Source organism: Helicoverpa armigera, chromosome 31, assembly GCF_030705265.1.
Source record: "Helicoverpa armigera isolate CAAS_96S chromosome 31, ASM3070526v1, whole genome shotgun sequence".
In the NCBI taxonomy this organism is placed as follows: Eukaryota; Metazoa; Arthropoda; class Insecta; order Lepidoptera; family Noctuidae; genus Helicoverpa; species Helicoverpa armigera.
In genome coordinates, this window is record NC_087150.1 from 247,614 (window position 1) to 267,517 (window position 19,904).

The 19,904-nt window shown below is 39.7% G+C and overlaps 1 protein-coding gene across 1 annotated transcript; it reads right to left on the reverse strand.

Annotated features, from left to right (window-relative positions):
* Window positions 1-1,771: 1,771 nt before the first annotated feature.
* Window positions 1,772-19,551, reverse strand: LOC110380135 (regulator of G-protein signaling 7). Its single transcript, XM_064043323.1, has 16 exons — window positions 18,767-19,551; window positions 17,749-17,896; window positions 15,651-15,737; window positions 15,067-15,227; window positions 13,958-14,016; window positions 13,239-13,381; window positions 11,683-11,763; window positions 10,998-11,111; window positions 8,621-8,708; window positions 8,120-8,282; window positions 6,605-6,718; window positions 5,549-5,677; window positions 4,400-4,528; window positions 4,122-4,185; window positions 3,642-3,734; window positions 1,772-2,937 (listed from the first exon to the last, which is right to left on the reverse strand). Exons 1-16 carry the CDS (start codon window positions 18,826-18,828, stop codon window positions 2,872-2,874), a joined length of 1,701 nt encoding a protein of 566 aa, XP_063899393.1. The 5' UTR covers window positions 18,829-19,551; the 3' UTR covers window positions 1,772-2,871.
* Between the last annotated feature and the right edge of the window lie 353 nt (window positions 19,552-19,904).

Here is a 19,904-nt window from a genome sequence, read left to right on the forward strand (position 1 = left end):
CGCTATACATATACACGATTTTATATGAGAGAAGACAATTTTATTCATCACATTTCAAGTCCTAACTAATATTATAAATGTGAAAGTAACTCTGTCTGTCTTCACGCCTAAACTACTGAACCGATTTGTGTGAAATTTGGTACAGACATAGTTTGGTACTTGAGAAAGGACATATATTTATTACAAAGAAATATGAAAATAAAATTTATTCCGGACATATAGCGCCATCTATTGGTCAAACTAAAAATCTGCCGAAAGTTTTATCAAAGACTAGCTTCTGTCAGCGGTTTCATCCGCATCCCGTGAGAACTACTTCCCGTACGATAAAAAGTAGCCTTCCTCGATAAATGGGCTATCTAACACTGAAAGAAATTTTCAAATCGGACCAGTAGTTCTTGAGTTTATCCATTACAACCAAACAAACTAAGTTTTCCTCTTTATAATATTAGTATAGAAAAATAAAACAGCGCCCTCTATGAACACAGATTTTCTCGACAACTGAGTTTCTCGTTTCCACCGCTAGATGTCGCTTATACCAAAAAACAATCTTCTCTCACATAGAACGGTGTCACATTTAAATTCCATATTGCCTATTATTTAAACACAACTATACCATATAAGTATTTACAACAGTTTATATTTTATTTTAATAATAATAATCATCATTATTTTTATTAAAAAACATTCGAGTTTTTTTAAATTTATTTTTTCTTAAACAAAAAACGAAAAAACGGGCAGTATCTTTTTAAACAGTCTTTTTTGTCGAAATTAATTAAAAAAACGAAATACTTTGGCTGCTCAAGTCTCTGTGGGTTGGGTAAAGAAAATTACAATTTCTTTTTAGTCATTTTTTTTTAAGATTTTGCGCTTTGCAACTGATTTTATTCCTTATATATTTGTATGAAAACCAGCTTTAAGAAAATTTCTTAAAACCAATATCATTTAATAACCTCGTCAGTAGTCAGAAGCCAGTAAGTCTGACACCAGTCTAACCAAGGGGTATTGGGTTGCCCGGGTAACTGGGTTGAGGGGGTCAGATAGGCAGTCGCTTCTTGTAAAGCACTGGTACTCAGCTGCATCCGGTTAGACTGGAAGCCGACCCCAACATAGTTGGGAAAAGGCTCGGAGGATGATGAAGCAAAGAAAAAGCAACGTAGTCTAATCTTACAAGCTTTCAGTAAAGGTGCATTTCGGAGCCGAGCGTCAGTCGCGTGCGGCCGACTACGGAAGGCTCGATATCCACAGTTTACTATTGGCATAGAGTCGATAGGCGGCACCACGCGACCGGCATGGGGATCGGAATGGCACCTTAAGAAAAACCTCATTGACATATTTTCTTCATGTCATATTTTGAATTTAGAACATTCTTTTTTTCTTTTTTTTTTATTCTTAGTGCACAATTCTATGTATTTTTTTTTGCAAATAGTTCCTATTCAAAGTTTCCAGAATTTTTGGATCACAAATCAGTTGCAAGCTTAGCTACTTTTTTCGGAAACAAAATATTTAAAACTACTTAAAACAACTAAATTATTGCAGTTTGATGCATTTACAGTTACTTGTCGAGTTTAATATCATTATAATTTAAATTTAAATATTATAATTAACAGAAAAAACATTAAAGCCTCTATACATTTGAGACATTCATTTAAATTTTATTATTAAAAAATACTTAACTAATTTTATAACTTACACCATAAATTTTATCTAAACCGGTTCAGCCGTTTTCGAGTTAAGTAAACACATTCAAACTTTATGTTTTTTTTACGCTGTAACGGTAAAATGGCTGAACAGATTCAGATGGGATTTGGTATGGAGAGTGAATGAATAAAATGAGTTAAGTATTTTTTTAATAATAAAATGATTAATTATCATTAATATCTAGTATCTAATTTAGACAAGGTACTGCTATGATTTTCTTTACTTTAGAAAGATCACAATATTGATTAAATACATATGTTTCTGAACTTTTAAAGTTGATATATAAGATATTTTACATATAATAAGTTATACATGTTTGCAGTATTTCTCCGCATAAGGAAGAATTTCAAAGAAGAATAATTTTGAAATGACATAATAATATATACTTTCATTGAGCTATATATCGCGAATAGAGTCCTTTTCCCAACTATATTGGAAAAACATCAACATAGTTGGGAAAAGGCTTGGCTGATGAGAAGGTATATAAATATATATTTTATACACATTACAGATAGATTCATACTTACATACATTTTTAAATAAAATAGTTAGAATAGAAATTGGTAGCAATTTTTTTTTACTAACTTCATTTAAAACATGTATCCTTCATTTAACCTTTTCGCACTTGACCGTTTTGAAATTCATACATTTTCATAGATTTTAGTAATAATTCTTATTTCAACAATGAGTATTATCAATTCCGGCACACTAATGCCTTAGTAGAGTTGAACCGTTTCCAATATTCGATCTATCTCGTCATTTGCTTACTAAAGATAGAATTTAGAAATTAGCAATTAATTATTATTATTAATTAGGGGAAACCCGGACGAATAGCAGCCCTACATACAAGTAATATCAAATTCCTATCTTCAGTAGGCAAAACAACAGATGGATTCATTATTGGGATCGGTAGTAAAGGAGTCATGTTTCCTTTTAAGAACAATAGGAGTTTAGTTCGTTTGTTTATAAGAAGTACTGTTCCTTATTTTGAACAAAAGGAATGTTCCTTTTAGAGAACCAAAGGAGTAATATTCCCTTTTTAACACGTATAGGAGTCATGTTACGCTTTCACGACGTATGGGAGTCATCTTCCCCTTCTTTAGAAGTATAGGAGTCATGTTTCTTAGGACAAAGGGAGTGATGTTTCCTTGGTAAAACAAAGGGAGTAGTTCTTTAATTAGTTGATGTTTCTTTACGCGCCGTGAACGATACAATTGAGCGAATCCCTTTCACTGATGTCTGAAAAATAAAATAGATTAAAGTTTATTTAAAATATATAAGAAAAGTTCTAATTGTTACTAGTGCTTACGTAAGTCGAAAAGTACAGGGTTGAAAAAATCTAATTTTTTATCATTAAAAAAACCGGCCAAATGCGAGTCGGACTCGCGCACGAAGGGTTCCGTACCGCAAAAAATCACACGTTTGCTCTATGGGAGCCCCCAAAATATTTATTTTATTCTAGTTTTCAGTATTTGTTGTTATAGCGGCAACAGAAATACACCATCTGTGAAAATTTCAACTCTCTAACTATCACGGTTCATGAGATACAGCCTGGTGACTGACGGACGGACGGACAGAGGAGCGAAAACAATAGGGTCCCGTTTTACCCTTTGGGTGCGGAACCCTAAAAAATAACCAAGTTCTGTTTTACATATGGACTCGTTAATGTCACAAATTTTATCTATGTACGTTGATAAGTAATACAGATAATTTTGTTTGGAGATCATTTTAGTTAGAGGTAAGTTTATTTTTTTTTTGTATCGAGAAAACTTTACGAAAACGTGTTTTGAAATTAATTGAAGGTTCTCAGAAATATGTTCAAGATTAATATATATTTTTTTCGCCAGAAAATTGTTTGAGACAAGCCAATTTCGGCCCCTTAAAAACATTTAAAAATAGTCACAAAAGAAATATCCAAAATAGTAAAATGATGTAAAACGTACCTTTTTCTTGGATCCGTTGAGATAGTCCTTGTACATCTCGGAGCGCAGATACCGCGAGTAACTGTCGGACTTCATCAGGTGATACACATGGGCCTAGAATACATTATTTATTAATATCATCATCCTCCGAGCCTTTTTCCCATCTATGTTGGGGTCGGCTTCCAGTCTAACAGGATGCAGCTGAGTACCAGTGTGCTACAAGGAGCGACTGCCTATCTGACCTGGACCTGGATCTGGTTAGACTGGTGTCAGACTTACTGGCTTCTGACTACTCGTAACGACTGCCAAGGATGTTCAATGACAGCCGGGACTCATAGTTATAGTGCCTTTAGTAGGTCTGACAACCTGTCTTACCCAGGGGTATCGGGTTGCCCGGGTAACTGGGTTGAGGAGGTCAGACAGGCAGTCGCTTCTTGTAAAGCACTGGTGGAAAGGCTCGACAGATGATGATGTTGGTATATGTACGTATATAGTACATACCTGAGCTTGATCGAAGCAGTATCTGTCGGCGGTGCCTGATTCCACCTTTTGTCGAGTTAGCTCCCTGAAATAATATCAACAATTAGATTAAAATATCAAAATAAACATCAGTACTTATGTATGTAAGGTAGATGGATATTTGTTCAGCTACATTATCCACGAGTAACACAGGCTATATTTTATCCCGGTACAGGCAGTAGATCCCACGGGATGGGGGTGAAACCGCGGGAAAACGGCTAGTTTTTTACATAAATGATTTTTGTGGAATATGAATGTACCTGCTAGCAGCATCAATGTTGATAGGCGAGGGTGCGTCGGCCGCGAGGTACTCCTTCCAGATCTCCTTAGCTCGTGTCGACACGCGACGGATCGGCAAAGCTTTCAGCTCCTGCACTGACAGCCAGAATCTAGGGGGAGAGATAAACAATTTAGTATGAAAATCAAATGAATTCTAAATATATAGGTAGAAAATAAAATTATTTTATTTGAGGGGCGTGATTCTCCTAATTTTATTTAAGCGACATACGATTCACATTCGACTGAGATCCAATCCCGACTCAATTACGATTGAAGCGTATGTGGCATTCCGCTATTATTTTTTTTAAATAAACGTTTTTATCCTTTTCTGTCATTCAATAATGAATAATTTTGTCCGCAAATTATTTACGATTGCAATATGATTGTAGAACAAACTACTGTATAGACCAAAATCACCAAAATAACAGTCCAATCGCAAACCAATCGAATGTCTACTGTAATGCTATAACAACAAATACTGAAAACTAGAACTGATTAAATATTTTGGGGGACTCCCATACAACAAACGTGATTTTCAACGCCCTCTCTTCCCTATTGCCCGCGTTAATCCCCTATCCTTCCCATCACTCCTATTTCTCCCTCCTTCTCGGCCAGCGTTGATAGATATATTTTACAATTTTGATCTTAGACTAGTTAAAGCAGGTGACATAATGGGCGGTCTTATCGCTAAGAGCGAGCTCTTCCAGACAACTTTAGAATGGATTGAGACGAGAAGGTGTACTTTTTTATGTACATACTAGCTGTTGCCCGCGATTTCGTCTGCGTGGGCAATATAGAATTTCCAATTTTCAAATTTCGTTTATTTAATCGTACATTGCTCAACCCCCGTAGATGATAGCGTGATAATATATAGCCTATGTGTTGAACCGGTCCCCAGGTAATAGTCATGCAAAATTTGATTTAAATCCATGCAGTACTTTTTGAGTTTATGCGGGACAAACATACAGACAAACAGACATACAGACAAAAATTCTAAAAACTACATATTTGGGTTCAGAATCGATTATGGATCACCCCCCAAGTATTCTTTAAAAAAAATATTCAATGTACAGTTTTGACTTTCGTATCATTTTATTATATGTATAGATAGATACAGCTACAGTACTAACTTGAGGTTCTCCCCGCTGAACTCCTTGCTGAGGAACTTGGCGAAGTGGTCGCGGCCGGCGACGTCCTGCAGCAGCTCGCGCAGGGAGAACGACCAGCGACGGACGCGGCGCAGCGGCAGCGGCTCCTTACTGCGAGGAGACAAACAACATGTGTTAAATTAGGGCTAGGATAAATATGTATAAAAAAATCTAAAATATGTACATAAAATATGGACAAAAAAATCCAAAATATGATTCATAAACAATGCTTTGACAATAAAACATTATATAAAACTAGGTTCCGCCCGCGACTTCGCCCGCGTGGAATAGTTACTTTGGGCTAACGCTGACTTTAACTTGCGACGGTTATAGTGAGCTAACCTCAAAAGATAGACATATGCCGTCTTACCACAAAAACTTTTAAACTTCAGTTTAAGACTTGTCTAAAAAAATTACAGATTATGACATTGCAATATGGCTCATTTTGCAGCTACAATTTTTTTAGAAAAGTGTAAAACAGATGTTTAAGTTTTTGTAATAAGGCCAATGCTGTCTCGGACTTTTTTTTAGAACTCTTAAAGAATAACAATTCTGTCACACATGATTTTTGCGAAACTTTAACCGTTTACGCAACGCACGCAGCGCAAGCTCTCTCAATAGGAAAATATTCCCCGATTTTGAAACATTCTTCATTGGTGCTCCGCTCCTTTTGTCATTAGCTTCGGTTTTATAATATTAGTATAGACTAGCTTCTGTCAGCGGTTTCACCCGCATCCCGTACGAACCCGGATAAAAAGTAGCCCATAGCCTTCCTCGATAAATGGGCTATCTAACACTGAAAGAATTTTTCAAATCGGATCTGAGATTAGCACGTTCAAGCAAACAAACAAATAAACAAACTCTATCCGTCTAACCACAAAAACTTTTTAACGTCAGTTTAAGACTTGTCTAAAAAAATGACAAATTATGACGTTGACATATGGTTCCTTTTGCAGCCTCAAATTTTTTAGACAAGTGTAAAACAGGCGTTTAAGTTTTTGTAGTAAGGCCAATATAACATAGGTAGTGTGAACGCACCACTGTTTCTCCTGGTCCCACATGTCGGTGGTGTCGCTGGTCCAGGGGTTGGGCCACTCGGGCGGCGTCAGGAACGCGTCGTACTCCGCGTACTGCTCGCAGTATGCTATGAACCTGGAATTCAAACAAATTCAATTAATTTCTAGGGTTTCCATACACAAAGGGTACAAAGTTTTTGTTTGGGAAATCGGTCAAAAGTGGTGCCAATTTTTTTTTTATTAATTTTGCACATTTTGTATGTAAAATATCTGTTGATAAGTAATACACAGGTATTTTTTTTGGAAGATCATTTCAGAGGTAAGTTTACATTTTTCTTTGTATCGAGAAAACTTTTCGAAAACGTGTTTTGAAATTAACAGGGTTCTCAGAAATACGTTCAAGATTAATATAGATATATATTGTTTTCGCCGTCAAAAACTGTATAGATTTGACGAAAAAATTGATTGAGACAAGCCAATCAATCTGGCTCGCAGCATGGCCAGGCTGTTAACTAAGCGGCTAGGCGGATACTCACATGTCAGCCACCTTGCTGACTCGCACGTTGCGTCTCTCGAGCCTGGCTGTTAACTAAGCGGCTAGGCGGATACTCACATGTCAGCCACCTTGCTGACTCGCACGTTGCGTCTCTCGAGCCTGGCTGTTAACTAAGCGGCTAGGCGGATACTCACATGTCAGCCACCTTGCTGACTCGCACGTTGCGTCTCTCGAGCCTGGCTGTTAACTAAGCGGCTAGGCGGATACTCACATGTCAGCCACCTTGCTGACTCGCACGTTGCGTCTCTCGAGCCTGGCTGTTAACTAAGCGGCTAGGCGGATACTCACATGTCAGCCACCTTGCTGACTCGCACGTTGCGTCTCTCGAGCCTGGCTGTTAACTAAGCGGCTAGGCGGATACTCACATGTCAGCCACCTTGCTGACTCGCACGTTGCGTCTCTCGAGCCTGGCTGTTAACTAAGCGGCTAGGCGGATACTCACATGTCAGCCACCTTGCTGACTCGCACGTTGCGTCTCTCGAGCCTGGCTGTTAACTAAGCGGCTAGGCGGATACTCACATGTCAGCCACCTTGCTGACTCGCACGTTGCGTCTCTCGAGCCTGGCTGTTAACTAAGCGGCTAGGCGGATACTCACATGTCAGCCACCTTGCTGACTCGCACGTTGCGTCTCTCGAGCCTGGCTGTTAACTAAGCGGCTAGGCGGATACTCACATGTCAGCCACCTTGCTGACTCGCACGTTGCGTCTCTCGAGCCTGGCTGTTAACTAAGCGGCTAGGCGGATACTCACATGTCAGCCACCTTGCTGACTCGCACGTTGCGTCTCTCGAGCCTGGCTGTTAACTAAGCGGCTAGGCGGATACTCACATGTCAGCCACCTTGCTGACTCGCACGTTGCGTCTCTCGAGCCTGGCTGTTAACTAAGCGGCTAGGCGGATACTCACATGTCAGCCACCTTGCTGACTCGCACGTTGCGTCTCTCGAGCCTGGCTGTTAACTAAGCGGCTAGGCGGATACTCACATGTCAGCCACCTTGCTGACTCGCACGTTGCGTCTCTCGAGCCTGGCTCGCAGCATGGCGACCTGTCGCTTGGCTGCTTCGATCTGCTGCTCCACTGTGGCCGGGGGTTTGACTCCCGACTCGGGTAAGCATGTCACTGTGATCTCGGGTTGGGATGTTTCTCCTGTAACGGAAAAAAAATTACCGATTGTCAAAAAAACCGGCCAAGTGTGAGTCTTTTCATTTTTATCCTTTTATGTTCTTCAATAATTAATCATTTTGTCTGCAAATGATTTACGATTCCAACATGATTGTAGAGCAAACTACCGTATAGACAAAATGGCGGACCAATCGCAAACCAATCGAAAGTCATTGGAATACGATTGGTCTTATATTAGTAGCAGAATGTCCGATATGGTTAAAACTGCTATTGCGATTCGATTTCTATTCAATTTTGACATTATTAACTTAGGAGAATCGGACCCCTGGTTTATTATGATATTGTGTAAGGAATATAGTTACCGTTCTCCTTGATGCTGTGGTCTGTAGTTTTCTTTTGTATTTCCTCTTCACTTTCTTGTGGGTTCGTGATCGTCACAATCGGGTTATTCTGAAAACATACATACATTAATTATGTTTATATTCAAACTAGCCGTTTTCCCGCGTTTTCACTCGCGTCCCGTGGGAGCTACTGTCCGCACCGGGATAAAATATAGCCTATGTTACTCGCAGATAATATAGCTTTCTAATGGTGAAAGAATATTTAAAATCGGTCCAGTAGTTTTTTAGTTTATCAATTACAACCAAACAAACAAACAAAGTTTTCCTCTTTATAATATTAGTATAGATCAATATACAGTCATGGACACATAATTAAAGACACCCCCCGACTCGAAGTGAAATAAATAGTTATGGTACTGACATGAGCTTAAGCACGGTATAAACTGTAGTGTAATAATTATTAAAACAAACATTACATTGTGTTCTTTAAATTAAGGACAAAAAATATTTTATTTCTTTAATACTTTAGATATAAAGCTCTATGGGAAATGAACACTAACTTTTGTAGCTGATACTTGGCTGGTCAGCTAATTAAAGACAGTTAAAGCCCAGTTAAGAAAAAAACGAAAGATACAAATAGTTGCCATACTTTTTTTTAGAAGTGAGTAAAATACTTATGAAAACTCGAATTAGGTAATAATTTAGGTTTATTTCATTAAAAAAATTCATTTTAGTCCTATCAATAAGACTAGAACAAAAATTCTGGTAAGTAAAATGTGTTAGTCTTTTTAATATTATATTTTGACATACGGATTTATTCATACCACTTGATCTATGTATAGTAAGGACATGGTAATACATTTATTATTAAAGATTTTTTATCAATGGCACTAAAAAAGGCATGGTTTGAGAACAACTCAAAACCGACCCCAAGGAAAACTTATCCGCAAACAGACTTTAAGGCGGTGCCCTAGGCAAATAGTGAACCATTTACATGATTCGGTACTGGTTTTTTTGGGAGTCATCTGATGCTAAAAGGACGACAATTGTGTCTGCAGAACTTTTAGACTACAACCGGGTCGGGAAAAGCTGTAAGGCATGGGTATCGGAAGATGTTACTTTTGGAAAAGCACCGCGTGTCCATACTGTAGTTGGCTATTTCTATCAAATGTGAAAGGTGCAGTTAACAAGTGTTCAAAAATGTATTTTTTTTCTCATTAAACAAAGGGATACGAATAATTCTAAAATAATGTATCGAAATTAGTCGCCTCCAAATCATGAGATGGAACCAAAATACACTAAGAAAGTTCTCAAACATAGGAGGCGAAAAAGTAATAGTGTGGGGCTTCTCTCCACTACTTGGTGTGGTGATCTTTTAGAAAGATATTATTGAAAATAGGCGAATTCAAGTACTATAATATTTTAGAAATAGCATTTTGTTATATGCTAAGCATAATTTACCGATCCTTAGCGCTTTCCAAATTAGAAAAGTTCTGAAAAACACTGTAAGAGTAGTAAAAAGGACTCTTTGATCGAGCAACTTATGACGGTTTTGGTTTGGCCCATCGCAAATTCAATAGAAAAAAAAAACTGGTGATCGGCCAGAAAACACAATGGCGATAAGTCACACATGAAACATTGATCAATTTTACACAGATTTTTATGAAGCATGGAAGAAAATTCCCGTAGCGACTTAAAACAAAACTGACCGCTTGCACGCTTAGGGATGTCGTGCTGTCATTTAGGTAAAAGGAAATAAACCAAATATTAGTACTCATTAGTATGCTTAGTTACAGTGTAGGGAATGTTGTTATAGAAAAGTACCATCAATAATATTAATAATTTGCATTTCTTCCTCTGAGCAAATGGAGTGTCTTTAATTATATGGCCAGGCCACGTTATGGTTCATACCGCTCGAGATTCGATATAAAGCGAAAAAAAACTTGTCGCTAAGGATCACTGAAGAGTCTTTAGTTTTAATATTTCACAATGCCCTCTTAAATATTTTAAAATAGAAAATAAAGTTCCAGTAGCAATCAGAAAAAAGAAATACAGATGAAATGCGGCAGCAATTTAAGCTTCCAACAGTGTCTTTAATTATGTGTCCATGACTGTATATCTGCCTAGCTTTGTTTCTTTTCCTAACTTTGTTGGGATCGGCTTCCAGTCTTACCGGATGTAGCTGAGAACCAGTGTATTACAAGGAGCGACTACTATCTCAGCTGCATCCGGTAAGACTGGAAGCTGACCGCAACATGATTGGGAAAAGGCTCGGAGGATGATATTTATTTACTAAACATACACACACTAGTACGTTTGTGTATGTTTAGTAAATAAATATTTGTAAATAAAATTGTTTTGAAGTAATTTCAGGGAAGCGGCTAGCCGGATAGTTTACCTTGAGGTTATGCTGCAGGATGAGCTCCTGGCATTGGCGCAGTCTCTTCGCTTTGAGAGCGTTGATGCGGGACAGCTTCTTGGGGTCCATCTCAGTGGTGTTCACGCAGCCCGGCTGGAAATATACACAAAAATGCTTGAAGAATCCTTATAATATGTTACTGTAAAATCCCTAACTATGGTAAATCCTAAGTTTTTCCAGTAACATCTAAGATTTAAAGACATGAGTTAGTAAATGTACTTGAATTTATTATAAAGATACGATTTATTTGTTTTAAGTTACTTAATACGTGATTTTTCAAAATAATTTAAATAAGTTGGTTTTAGTCTGCACTTATTACTATCATAATGATACCTTTATAATACTATGTACCTGTTTTGTCTAATAGTTCATTAAAGTAATAATTAAGAATTTCTCTTTTTTTTATTCCTAAAATCAACATCCACCAGCTGACAGTGGTAAAACCTAGCATATACTGAACTCGAATGGTAAAAGCTCGAAAAAATCGTCATATTTTTAGAAATACACACATTTGCCAAATCGGTAAATCCTAAGACTTACATTCAAATCTTAAGATTAACCGATGTTCGAGGTTTAACATTAACACATATAATTGCGAAAGCGAATCTGTCTGTCGTGTTCCATTACACGCTTAAAGCAAAGATAAAATATAAAGGTATCTCACCATGGGTCGGTGTACATCCCAGAATGCTCTCTCCTGACTGTCCAGCACTTTGCGTTCTAGCTTGTCGCGTTTCTTATCCACCTGCGAACAGAGTAATCATGTATTTTAGACTCTGCTGATATGTGAAAAAATTGATATAAGTAAAGAATGTTATTAGAATATTTAAAAGTCATGTTGTGAGGAACGTTTTGAGCATAAACGTGGACGGATAAGTTAACATATCACTATATCTGTAACACACATTTTTTGCAAATAAATTATTTCTATTTCTGCTGTGTAAAAGGAGATATGGTTAGAAAGAATGTTACTTGTGAGATAACGGCAGATAGAAGAGTATGGAAGGCGAAAACATGCTCATGAAAAAATTGGGATAATGGCAGGAGGATGATGATGTTATAAGAATATTTTAAAAACTTTTTTTATTTAAACAATATTTGAAAATTTCTTATTTGTCTTGTATACCCGGGATTCTAAAGGTCCGGGATTCCAAAATCTTGGGATCTCGCTGCGTTTAGACCTTGCAGCACGGATATCACGGAATCCTGGAATTTTACAGCGCCAGGAGCTCACAACGCTTACCCTACTTGTAGTCTGGCTTTGTTCTGCATGATGCAGGGAAGCGCCTAGCCGGATAGTCATACCTTGCTCTGCGCCTCGGCCTGCATGAATATGAACTCCCACTTCCTGCTGAACATGTTCTGAAGGCGAGCGAGAGACTCCGCCTCGTAGTCTGCCAGCTCCAGCCGGGCCTTGTTCTGCATGATGCAGGAAGCGCCTAGCCGGATAGTCATACCTTGCTCTGCGCCTCGGCCTGCATGAATATGAACTCCCACTTCCTGCTGAACATGTTCTGAAGGCGAGCGAGAGACTCCGCCTCGTAGTCTGCCAGCTCCAGCCGGGCCTTGTTCTGCATGATGCAGGGAAGCGCCTAGCCGGATAGTCATACCTTGCTCTGCGCCTCGGCCTGCATGAATATGAACTCCCACTTCCTGCTGAACATGTTCTGAAGGCGAGCGAGAGACTCCGCCTCGTAGTCTGCCAGCTCCAGCCGGGCCTTGTTCTGCATGATGCAGGGAAGCGCCTAGCCGGATAGTCATACCTTGCTCTGCGCCTCGGCCTGCATGAATATGAACTCCCACTTCCTGCTGAACATGTTCTGAAGGCGAGCGAGAGACTCCGCCTCGTAGTCTGCCAGCTCCAGCCGGGCCTTGTTCTGCATGATGCAGGGAAGCGCCTAGCCGGATAGTCATACCTTGCTCTGCGCCTCGGCCTGCATGAATATGAACTCCCACTTCCTGCTGAACATGTTCTGAAGGCGAGCGAGAGACTCCGCCTCGTAGTCTGCCAGCTCCAGCCGGGCCTTGTTCTGCATGATGCAGGAAGCGCCTAGCCGGATAGTCATACCTTGCTCTGCGCCTCGGCCTGCATGAATATGAACTCCCACTTCCTGCTGAACATGTTCTGAAGGCGAGCGAGAGACTCCGCCTCGTAGTCTGCCAGCTCCAGCCGGGCCTTGTTCTGCATGATGCAGGAAGCGCCTAGCCGGATAGTCATACCTTGCTCTGCGCCTCGGCCTGCATGAATATGAACTCCCACTTCCTGCTGAACATGTTCTGAAGGCGAGCGAGAGACTCCGCCTCGTAGTCTGCCAGCTCCAGCCGGGCCTTGTTCTGCATCGTTCGCTTGCATAGATACACCGCTGGAAACAACACATTAAAGTAACATGAATTATATATGCTTTTGCTAGCAGTTACATATGCGTCGCGAGGGAACAATGTCCGTTCTCAGACTTTAGTTAGACTATCTGTGTACCAAATCTGCATGGCGAGTAGAAAAGAGGGTAAATTGGCCAGCAAAGTCTGCCGGGGCTGCGAGATGGCCCCAAAGAGTTACCGCGGCCCTGGTACATAAAAGGCTTAAGTAGAAACATGAATTTAAGGTTTTAATCAGTAAGAGTCTTGACACTCCCTCTCACTGCTAATCCACAGCAGGAGGGGTCATTTGATGATTTTCCATAAAAAAATAAGGGGGTTGTGGCTAATCGTGTCAGTTAAGAGTTAAGAGCAAGTGGCTAAGTTAAAACCGCACGAATCGATCGCTCATAAAGTTAAGCAACGCTTGGTACAGTCGGTCTGTGGATGGGTGAGTATCAGGTGAGGTCAGATAGGCAGTCGCTTCTTGTGGCACACTGGTACTCAGCTGCATCCGGTTAGACTGGAAGCCGACTCCAACATAGTTGGGAAAGGCTCGGGAGATGATGACTTTCTAAACTTACCATAGTCAGTGTTCTCTGGTTCCCATTGATTGGATGGCCAGAAGTATGGCGTCTGGAACCTGAAACATTACATAACTTTATTTATTAATAAACATTACTTTCTTTGTGCGAGTGGTCTAGTAATTTTTTTGAGAAAATTGAAGGAACAATTATGGGCAGTCTAAAGGCCATACCGAAAATCATACAAAAATAAAAACAGATGGCGTAGGTAACCAACATCACTTGTTGTCTGACTGACTTGTTGTCTAACTAACTGACTCATTAACCAAGTGTCTAATGACTGGCTCACTAACAGAGTGACCGACTGAGTGTCAAACTGTCTAGCCGACTGAATGTCGGCTCGAGGCTGAGGTGGCGAGTCAACTACGCTACTGACTGACTGACTATACGACTCACTAACTGACTTCTGACTGACTGTCTTACTGACTGCCCAACCGAGTGTCCAAATGACCGGTTCACTAGCTGAATGACCGAGTGAGTGTCTTACTGACTGCCCAACTGAGTGTCAAAATGACTATCTCACTAGAAGAGTGACCTAGTGAGTGTCCGACTGACATCCCAACTGAGTGTCCGACTGACCTGTAGTAAGTGTTGTCGTTCTTGACGGTGAGGCAGTGGTCGTCTATGGGGAACAGATACCCGTGTGCGGCGAGTAGGTGTGCCACGTGCAGCGCCTCCCACGTCTCCTCGAGGCTGAGGTGGCGAGTCAGCCACGCTACTGACTGACTGACTATATGACTCACTGACTTCTGACTGACTGCCCAACCGAATGTCCAAATGACCGATTCACTAGTAGTGTTCGAGTGAGTGTCTAACTGACTGACCAACTGAGTGTCCGACTGACCTGTAGTAAGTGTTGTCGTTCTTGACGGTGAGGCAGTGGTCGTCTATGGGGAACAGATACCCGTGTGCGGCGAGTAGGTGTGCCACGTGCAGCGCCTCCCACGTCTCCTCGAGGCTGAGGTGGCGAGTCAGCCACGCTACTGACTGACTGACTATATGACTCACTGACTTCTGACTGACTGCCCAACCGAATGTCCAAATGACCGATTCACTAGTAGTGTTCGAGTGAGTGTCTAACTGACTGACCAACTGAGTGTCCGACTGACCTGTAGTAAGTGTTGTCGTTCTTGACGGTGAGGCAGTGGTCGTCTATGGGGAACAGATACCCGTGTGCGGCGAGTAGGTGTGCCACGTGCAGCGCCTCCCACGTCTCCTCGAGGCTGAGGTGACGAGTCAGCCACGCTACTAGGTCTGAGCCTGTGAATACCTGAGAAAGAATTATACATTGTACTACACCCGTTTGTAAAGTACAGCAGGTCAAGTTGACAAGGAGTTTCGAAGGAAGACTAGCTGTATCGCGCAGTTTCACCCACATCCCGAGGAAACTACTTTCCACACCCTGGCCAAATATAGCCTATTTTACCAGGGGATAGTGTACCACTAGTTTGTGCTTACTTAATACCTTTTGCCAACAGTCACACCCGCTTCCCGACGAACTACTTCCCACAAACGGATGCATGTTATTCTAGATAGTGATATTTTTAGATTATTTCTAGATTATATAGTAAATACTATTGTCGAGTTTTCTCATAATATGTTTAGCCGTTTGCGCATAAAGGGGTCAGAAACACACAAACTTTCGCCTTTACAATATAAAGTATGAAGTGTAGTGGGATTGTGTTATACTTACTGAGGGTATTTTGGTCATGAAGCTCTTGACAGTGCGCACGGGTACGCCCGTGTTCTCGTCCTGCATCTTCTCTATGATAGCCTCCATCTGTAAGAAAGAACATATAAGTTACTAGCCGTTTTCCCGCGTCCCGTGGGAGCTACTGCCCGCACCGGGATAAAATATAGCCTATGTTACTCGCAGATAATATAGCTTTCTAATGGTCAAAGAATATTTAAAATCGGTCTAGTAGTTTTTGAGTTTATCCATTACAACCAAACAAACAAAGTTTTCCTCTTTATAATATTAAGTATAGATTTAAATGGCTAAATAATTATCTGCGCCAAAACGTGTTATTTGAACCGCCATTTTAAGATATTACAAACCAAATACAATCTATTAAGATGCATTAAAATATGAAAAGATTTTAAATATACAGAATTATACATTGAACAAGCTAATGTAAAAACCAAAAATAATAAAATTAACATTTCAACTGCCATACGTGCTCCCCGAGGGACGGATGTGTCAACCACCAACTTCTAGACTCCGATCTGATGTTCTCAAAACTCTAAAAGCGATTTCAGCTCAACCCGGGAACATTATACATTTTGACAAACAAAGCACCAGCTTCAAGAGGCGACAAATTAATTTCAGAACGGCAAAGTAATTTGACAAGCTTTCTATCGTGACCCATATTAGCAAGTCAACAGGACGCAGGAAGGAACTGGTATGTGGGTACAAACACAGCTTGCCGGAAATGAGGCAACACATACGATTTAAGTTGCATCCGGTGGAATATCGAACGGTAGTGTTTAGCGTAGAATTTACTGTTAGTTTTCTAATAGATGACGAAAGTGTCCTTTTGTTAACCGACTTCCCAAAAAGGAGGTTCTCGATTTAGATTTTTATATACGGGTTTAACTAGGCGAAACAGCTATTTTCTTAGATATGTAGGTACAAGCTTATTATTTTTCGGCGGTTCTACCCGCGTCCAGGGACTCTTCTTCCCATATCGCAATAAAATCCGTAAAAGTAGTTTTATTTCAATCTATACTAATATTATAAAGAGGAAAACATTGTTTGTTTACAATGGATAAACTCAAAAAATTAAAAAAAAAAACTAATTTAAAAATTATTTCACCAATGGCAAGCTACATTATCTGCGAGCAACATAGGCTATATTTTATCCCGGTGCGGGCAGTAGCTCCCACGGGACGCGAGTGAAACCGCGGGAAAACGGTTAGTGTCTAATATTCGCGTAAGTGTCAGAAATCTGTATAAACTTCTTCTCATACCCAGATAAAAAATTGCTGATGTTACTCGGGAAGAGTGTAGCTTTCCAACAGTGAAAGAATTTTTCAAATTAGAACAAATAAAAAAACATAGATGAACTCGCGAACGAACGTTGCCGTACCATAATTGATTTCTAGCCAAAAGGGGTAAAAAAATCACGTTTGTTGTAGGTAAGGGAGACTGCTACATTATTTATTTTGTTCTGGTGTTCAATATTTGTTGTTATAGCAGCAATAGACTACATATCATTAAACTAGCTTCTGCCAGCGGTTTCACCCGCATCCCGTGGAAACTACTTCCCGTACCGGGATAAAAAGTAGCCTATAGCCTTCCTCGCTACTCCGTAGGGGGAACCTAAGCATTATGCTTAACCGTTTGGTTAAAGTATTATAGTTTTTATATACGTACTAGCCGTTTTCCCGCGGTTTCACCCGCGTCCTGTGGGAGCTACTGCCCGCACCGGGATAAAATATAGCCTATGTTACACACAGATAATATAGCTTTCTAATGGTGAAAGTATTTTTTAAATCGATCCAGTAGTTATTGCGTTTATCCATTGTAAACATACAAAGTTTTCCTCTTTATAATATTACTAGCTTTCGCCTGCGGTTTCACCCGCGTCCCGTAGCCTGACAAAAACTATCCTAAAACCTTCTCCCGGGTCTAAGTTACCTCCCCTCTAATTTTCAGCCAAATCGGTCAAGCCCTTTTCATGTTATGTCTCGAGGTAACAACTTCCTGTACCCAGATAAAAAGTAGCCTTTGTACTTTCTAAGGCTTTAGTAGACTATCTGTGTAGCAAACATCATTTAGATTTGCTTACCTTCTTATACACAAGATAGTTGGGTGACTCCTCGGGCGAGGGGATGGTGGACATGAGCGCCTGCACCCCGGGCGGCAGGCTCGACGTAGCATTGTCCTTCTTGTCTCGATCCTTCTCTTTCTCTTCTTTTATACACTTCGAGTTGTCTCTGTAACAAAATTATTTAGCTGAATTATGTATGGAAGCAGAAAGTTGTGGTAGCCTAGTGGGTAAAGAACCAGCCTCTCGAGTGGGGTGTGGGTTCGATTCCAGGTAAGGCAAGTACCAATGCAACTTTTCTAAGTTTGTATGTACTTTCTAAGTATATCTTAGACACCAATGGCTGATTAAAAGGTGAAGGAAAACATCTTGAGGCAACCTGGACTATTAAGTCTGAAATCAGCAACCCGCATTGAGCAAGCGTGGTGATTAATGCTCAATCCTTATCCGTGTGAGAGGAGGCTGCAGCCTAGCAGTGGGATGATAAAAAAGACAGTACAGTACACACACATTTATGGAACATTTTACACATACATACAGCTTCCATACAGTATGTATACAGTAAGTACATAACAAGGTATTCAAGAATACATCATTCCAGCCTTTTACCAACTATGTAGGGAACAGCTTCCAGTCTTAGCCGGTTGCAGCTGAGAACCAGTTTGCCACATGGTGTGAGTGCCTATCTGACCTCCATAACCCAGTTACCTAGGCAACCCGATTTTTGACCAACATACTTTGGAAAAGGAAGGGCAGATGATGATGATAACCCATCAATTAAAAATGTTTTTGAAGCATGGAGGAACTCGTCAAGCATTGCCTAACCAAACCAAAAATTATTCCATTCCTCTTTTACCCTTAATCATATCGGTATAGAAGTAAAGATTTCTAAGAAATTAAATAGTAGTATATTTTTTTATTTCTTTAGCTTTTGTGACGGCCCATGTATTGTTGACTACTCTGCCAATGTCTTTTGCAGACGATGTAGTAATTGTAAAGGACTAACAAACGTTTTGTTACTAATTATAAGTTATCTTACCTGGATGGCCCCTGCTGACAGGCCTTAGATGCCGCCTTTTCCGAAGAATTCATCGTCACCATTTTAATTTTCAAAATACAAATTCATATCACGATGAAACAAATCAATTTCTCGATATTGTTTTTATTTGGCGCCAAAATATATATTAAAACTTTTTTTAAATCACTCTTTGGCAACGATAGAGTTCTTAAACCTGTGGTTAACACTTTGTGGTCTATTTTACAACGCCACAAATTGCTATTAACTGCGAAATGTTTGGAAATTATCTAAACACACACTCCAAACTAAGATCTACAAACACCACAAATTTATAAACAATTTTCACCTATTATAATTAAGTATTATCGCACGTAAATTCACTTCATAACTTATTTACGAAAAAAAACACTGCTCAATTTCAACTCACAAAATATCCATTTTATCAATCAAAACTGAGGTGCAGAGTATTTTCACAGCATCCTTTATGATTTCAAGAGTTGTTAAATGTACATAAATGATTATTTTATACACAATTCTCTTTAATATTTGTAATTATTTGACCCACTTGAATAGGTGTATTCCCTCAATGTTTTCACTGTCCGATCACTGCACACGGCAAGTTCGTAGGCACAAGAATCTGAATTACGCGAAAAACCATCTTGTTTTATTTATAAAACGTAAATAATAACAACCGATAACAGAATTCAACATTTTGATAATAGCACGAAATGTCAAGACCGTTCGCCATTTATCATCGTCCGAGAGCGAGCTTTTTGAAAAGAGATGACAGATTTAAAGGGTTTGTGAGAGAAAGAGAAACCAAATCTATGGCGACATAACACGAATAAAGTAAAGAGTCGCAATGAAGGCAATTGAAATACGTGTTGAATGTCCTACTAAATTTGGTCGTTTGAATTAATGAATAGATGGCGCATGTGTTTAGAAGTTTATCGAACGCCTTATTTGGTGCTATTTTTAGATCAGAAAAACAACAGGAAAGGGTGTAGGATGTTATAATAAATAATTCCATACATATCCTTTGCTAATTATTTGCTAATGATACTTCCTTGTGTGATAAATTTAATTGTTTGTTTACGGGAATATTCTGCAGGGGCGTATCAGTTCAGGATATACGTAAGAGATGGCAGCACTTGTTCGT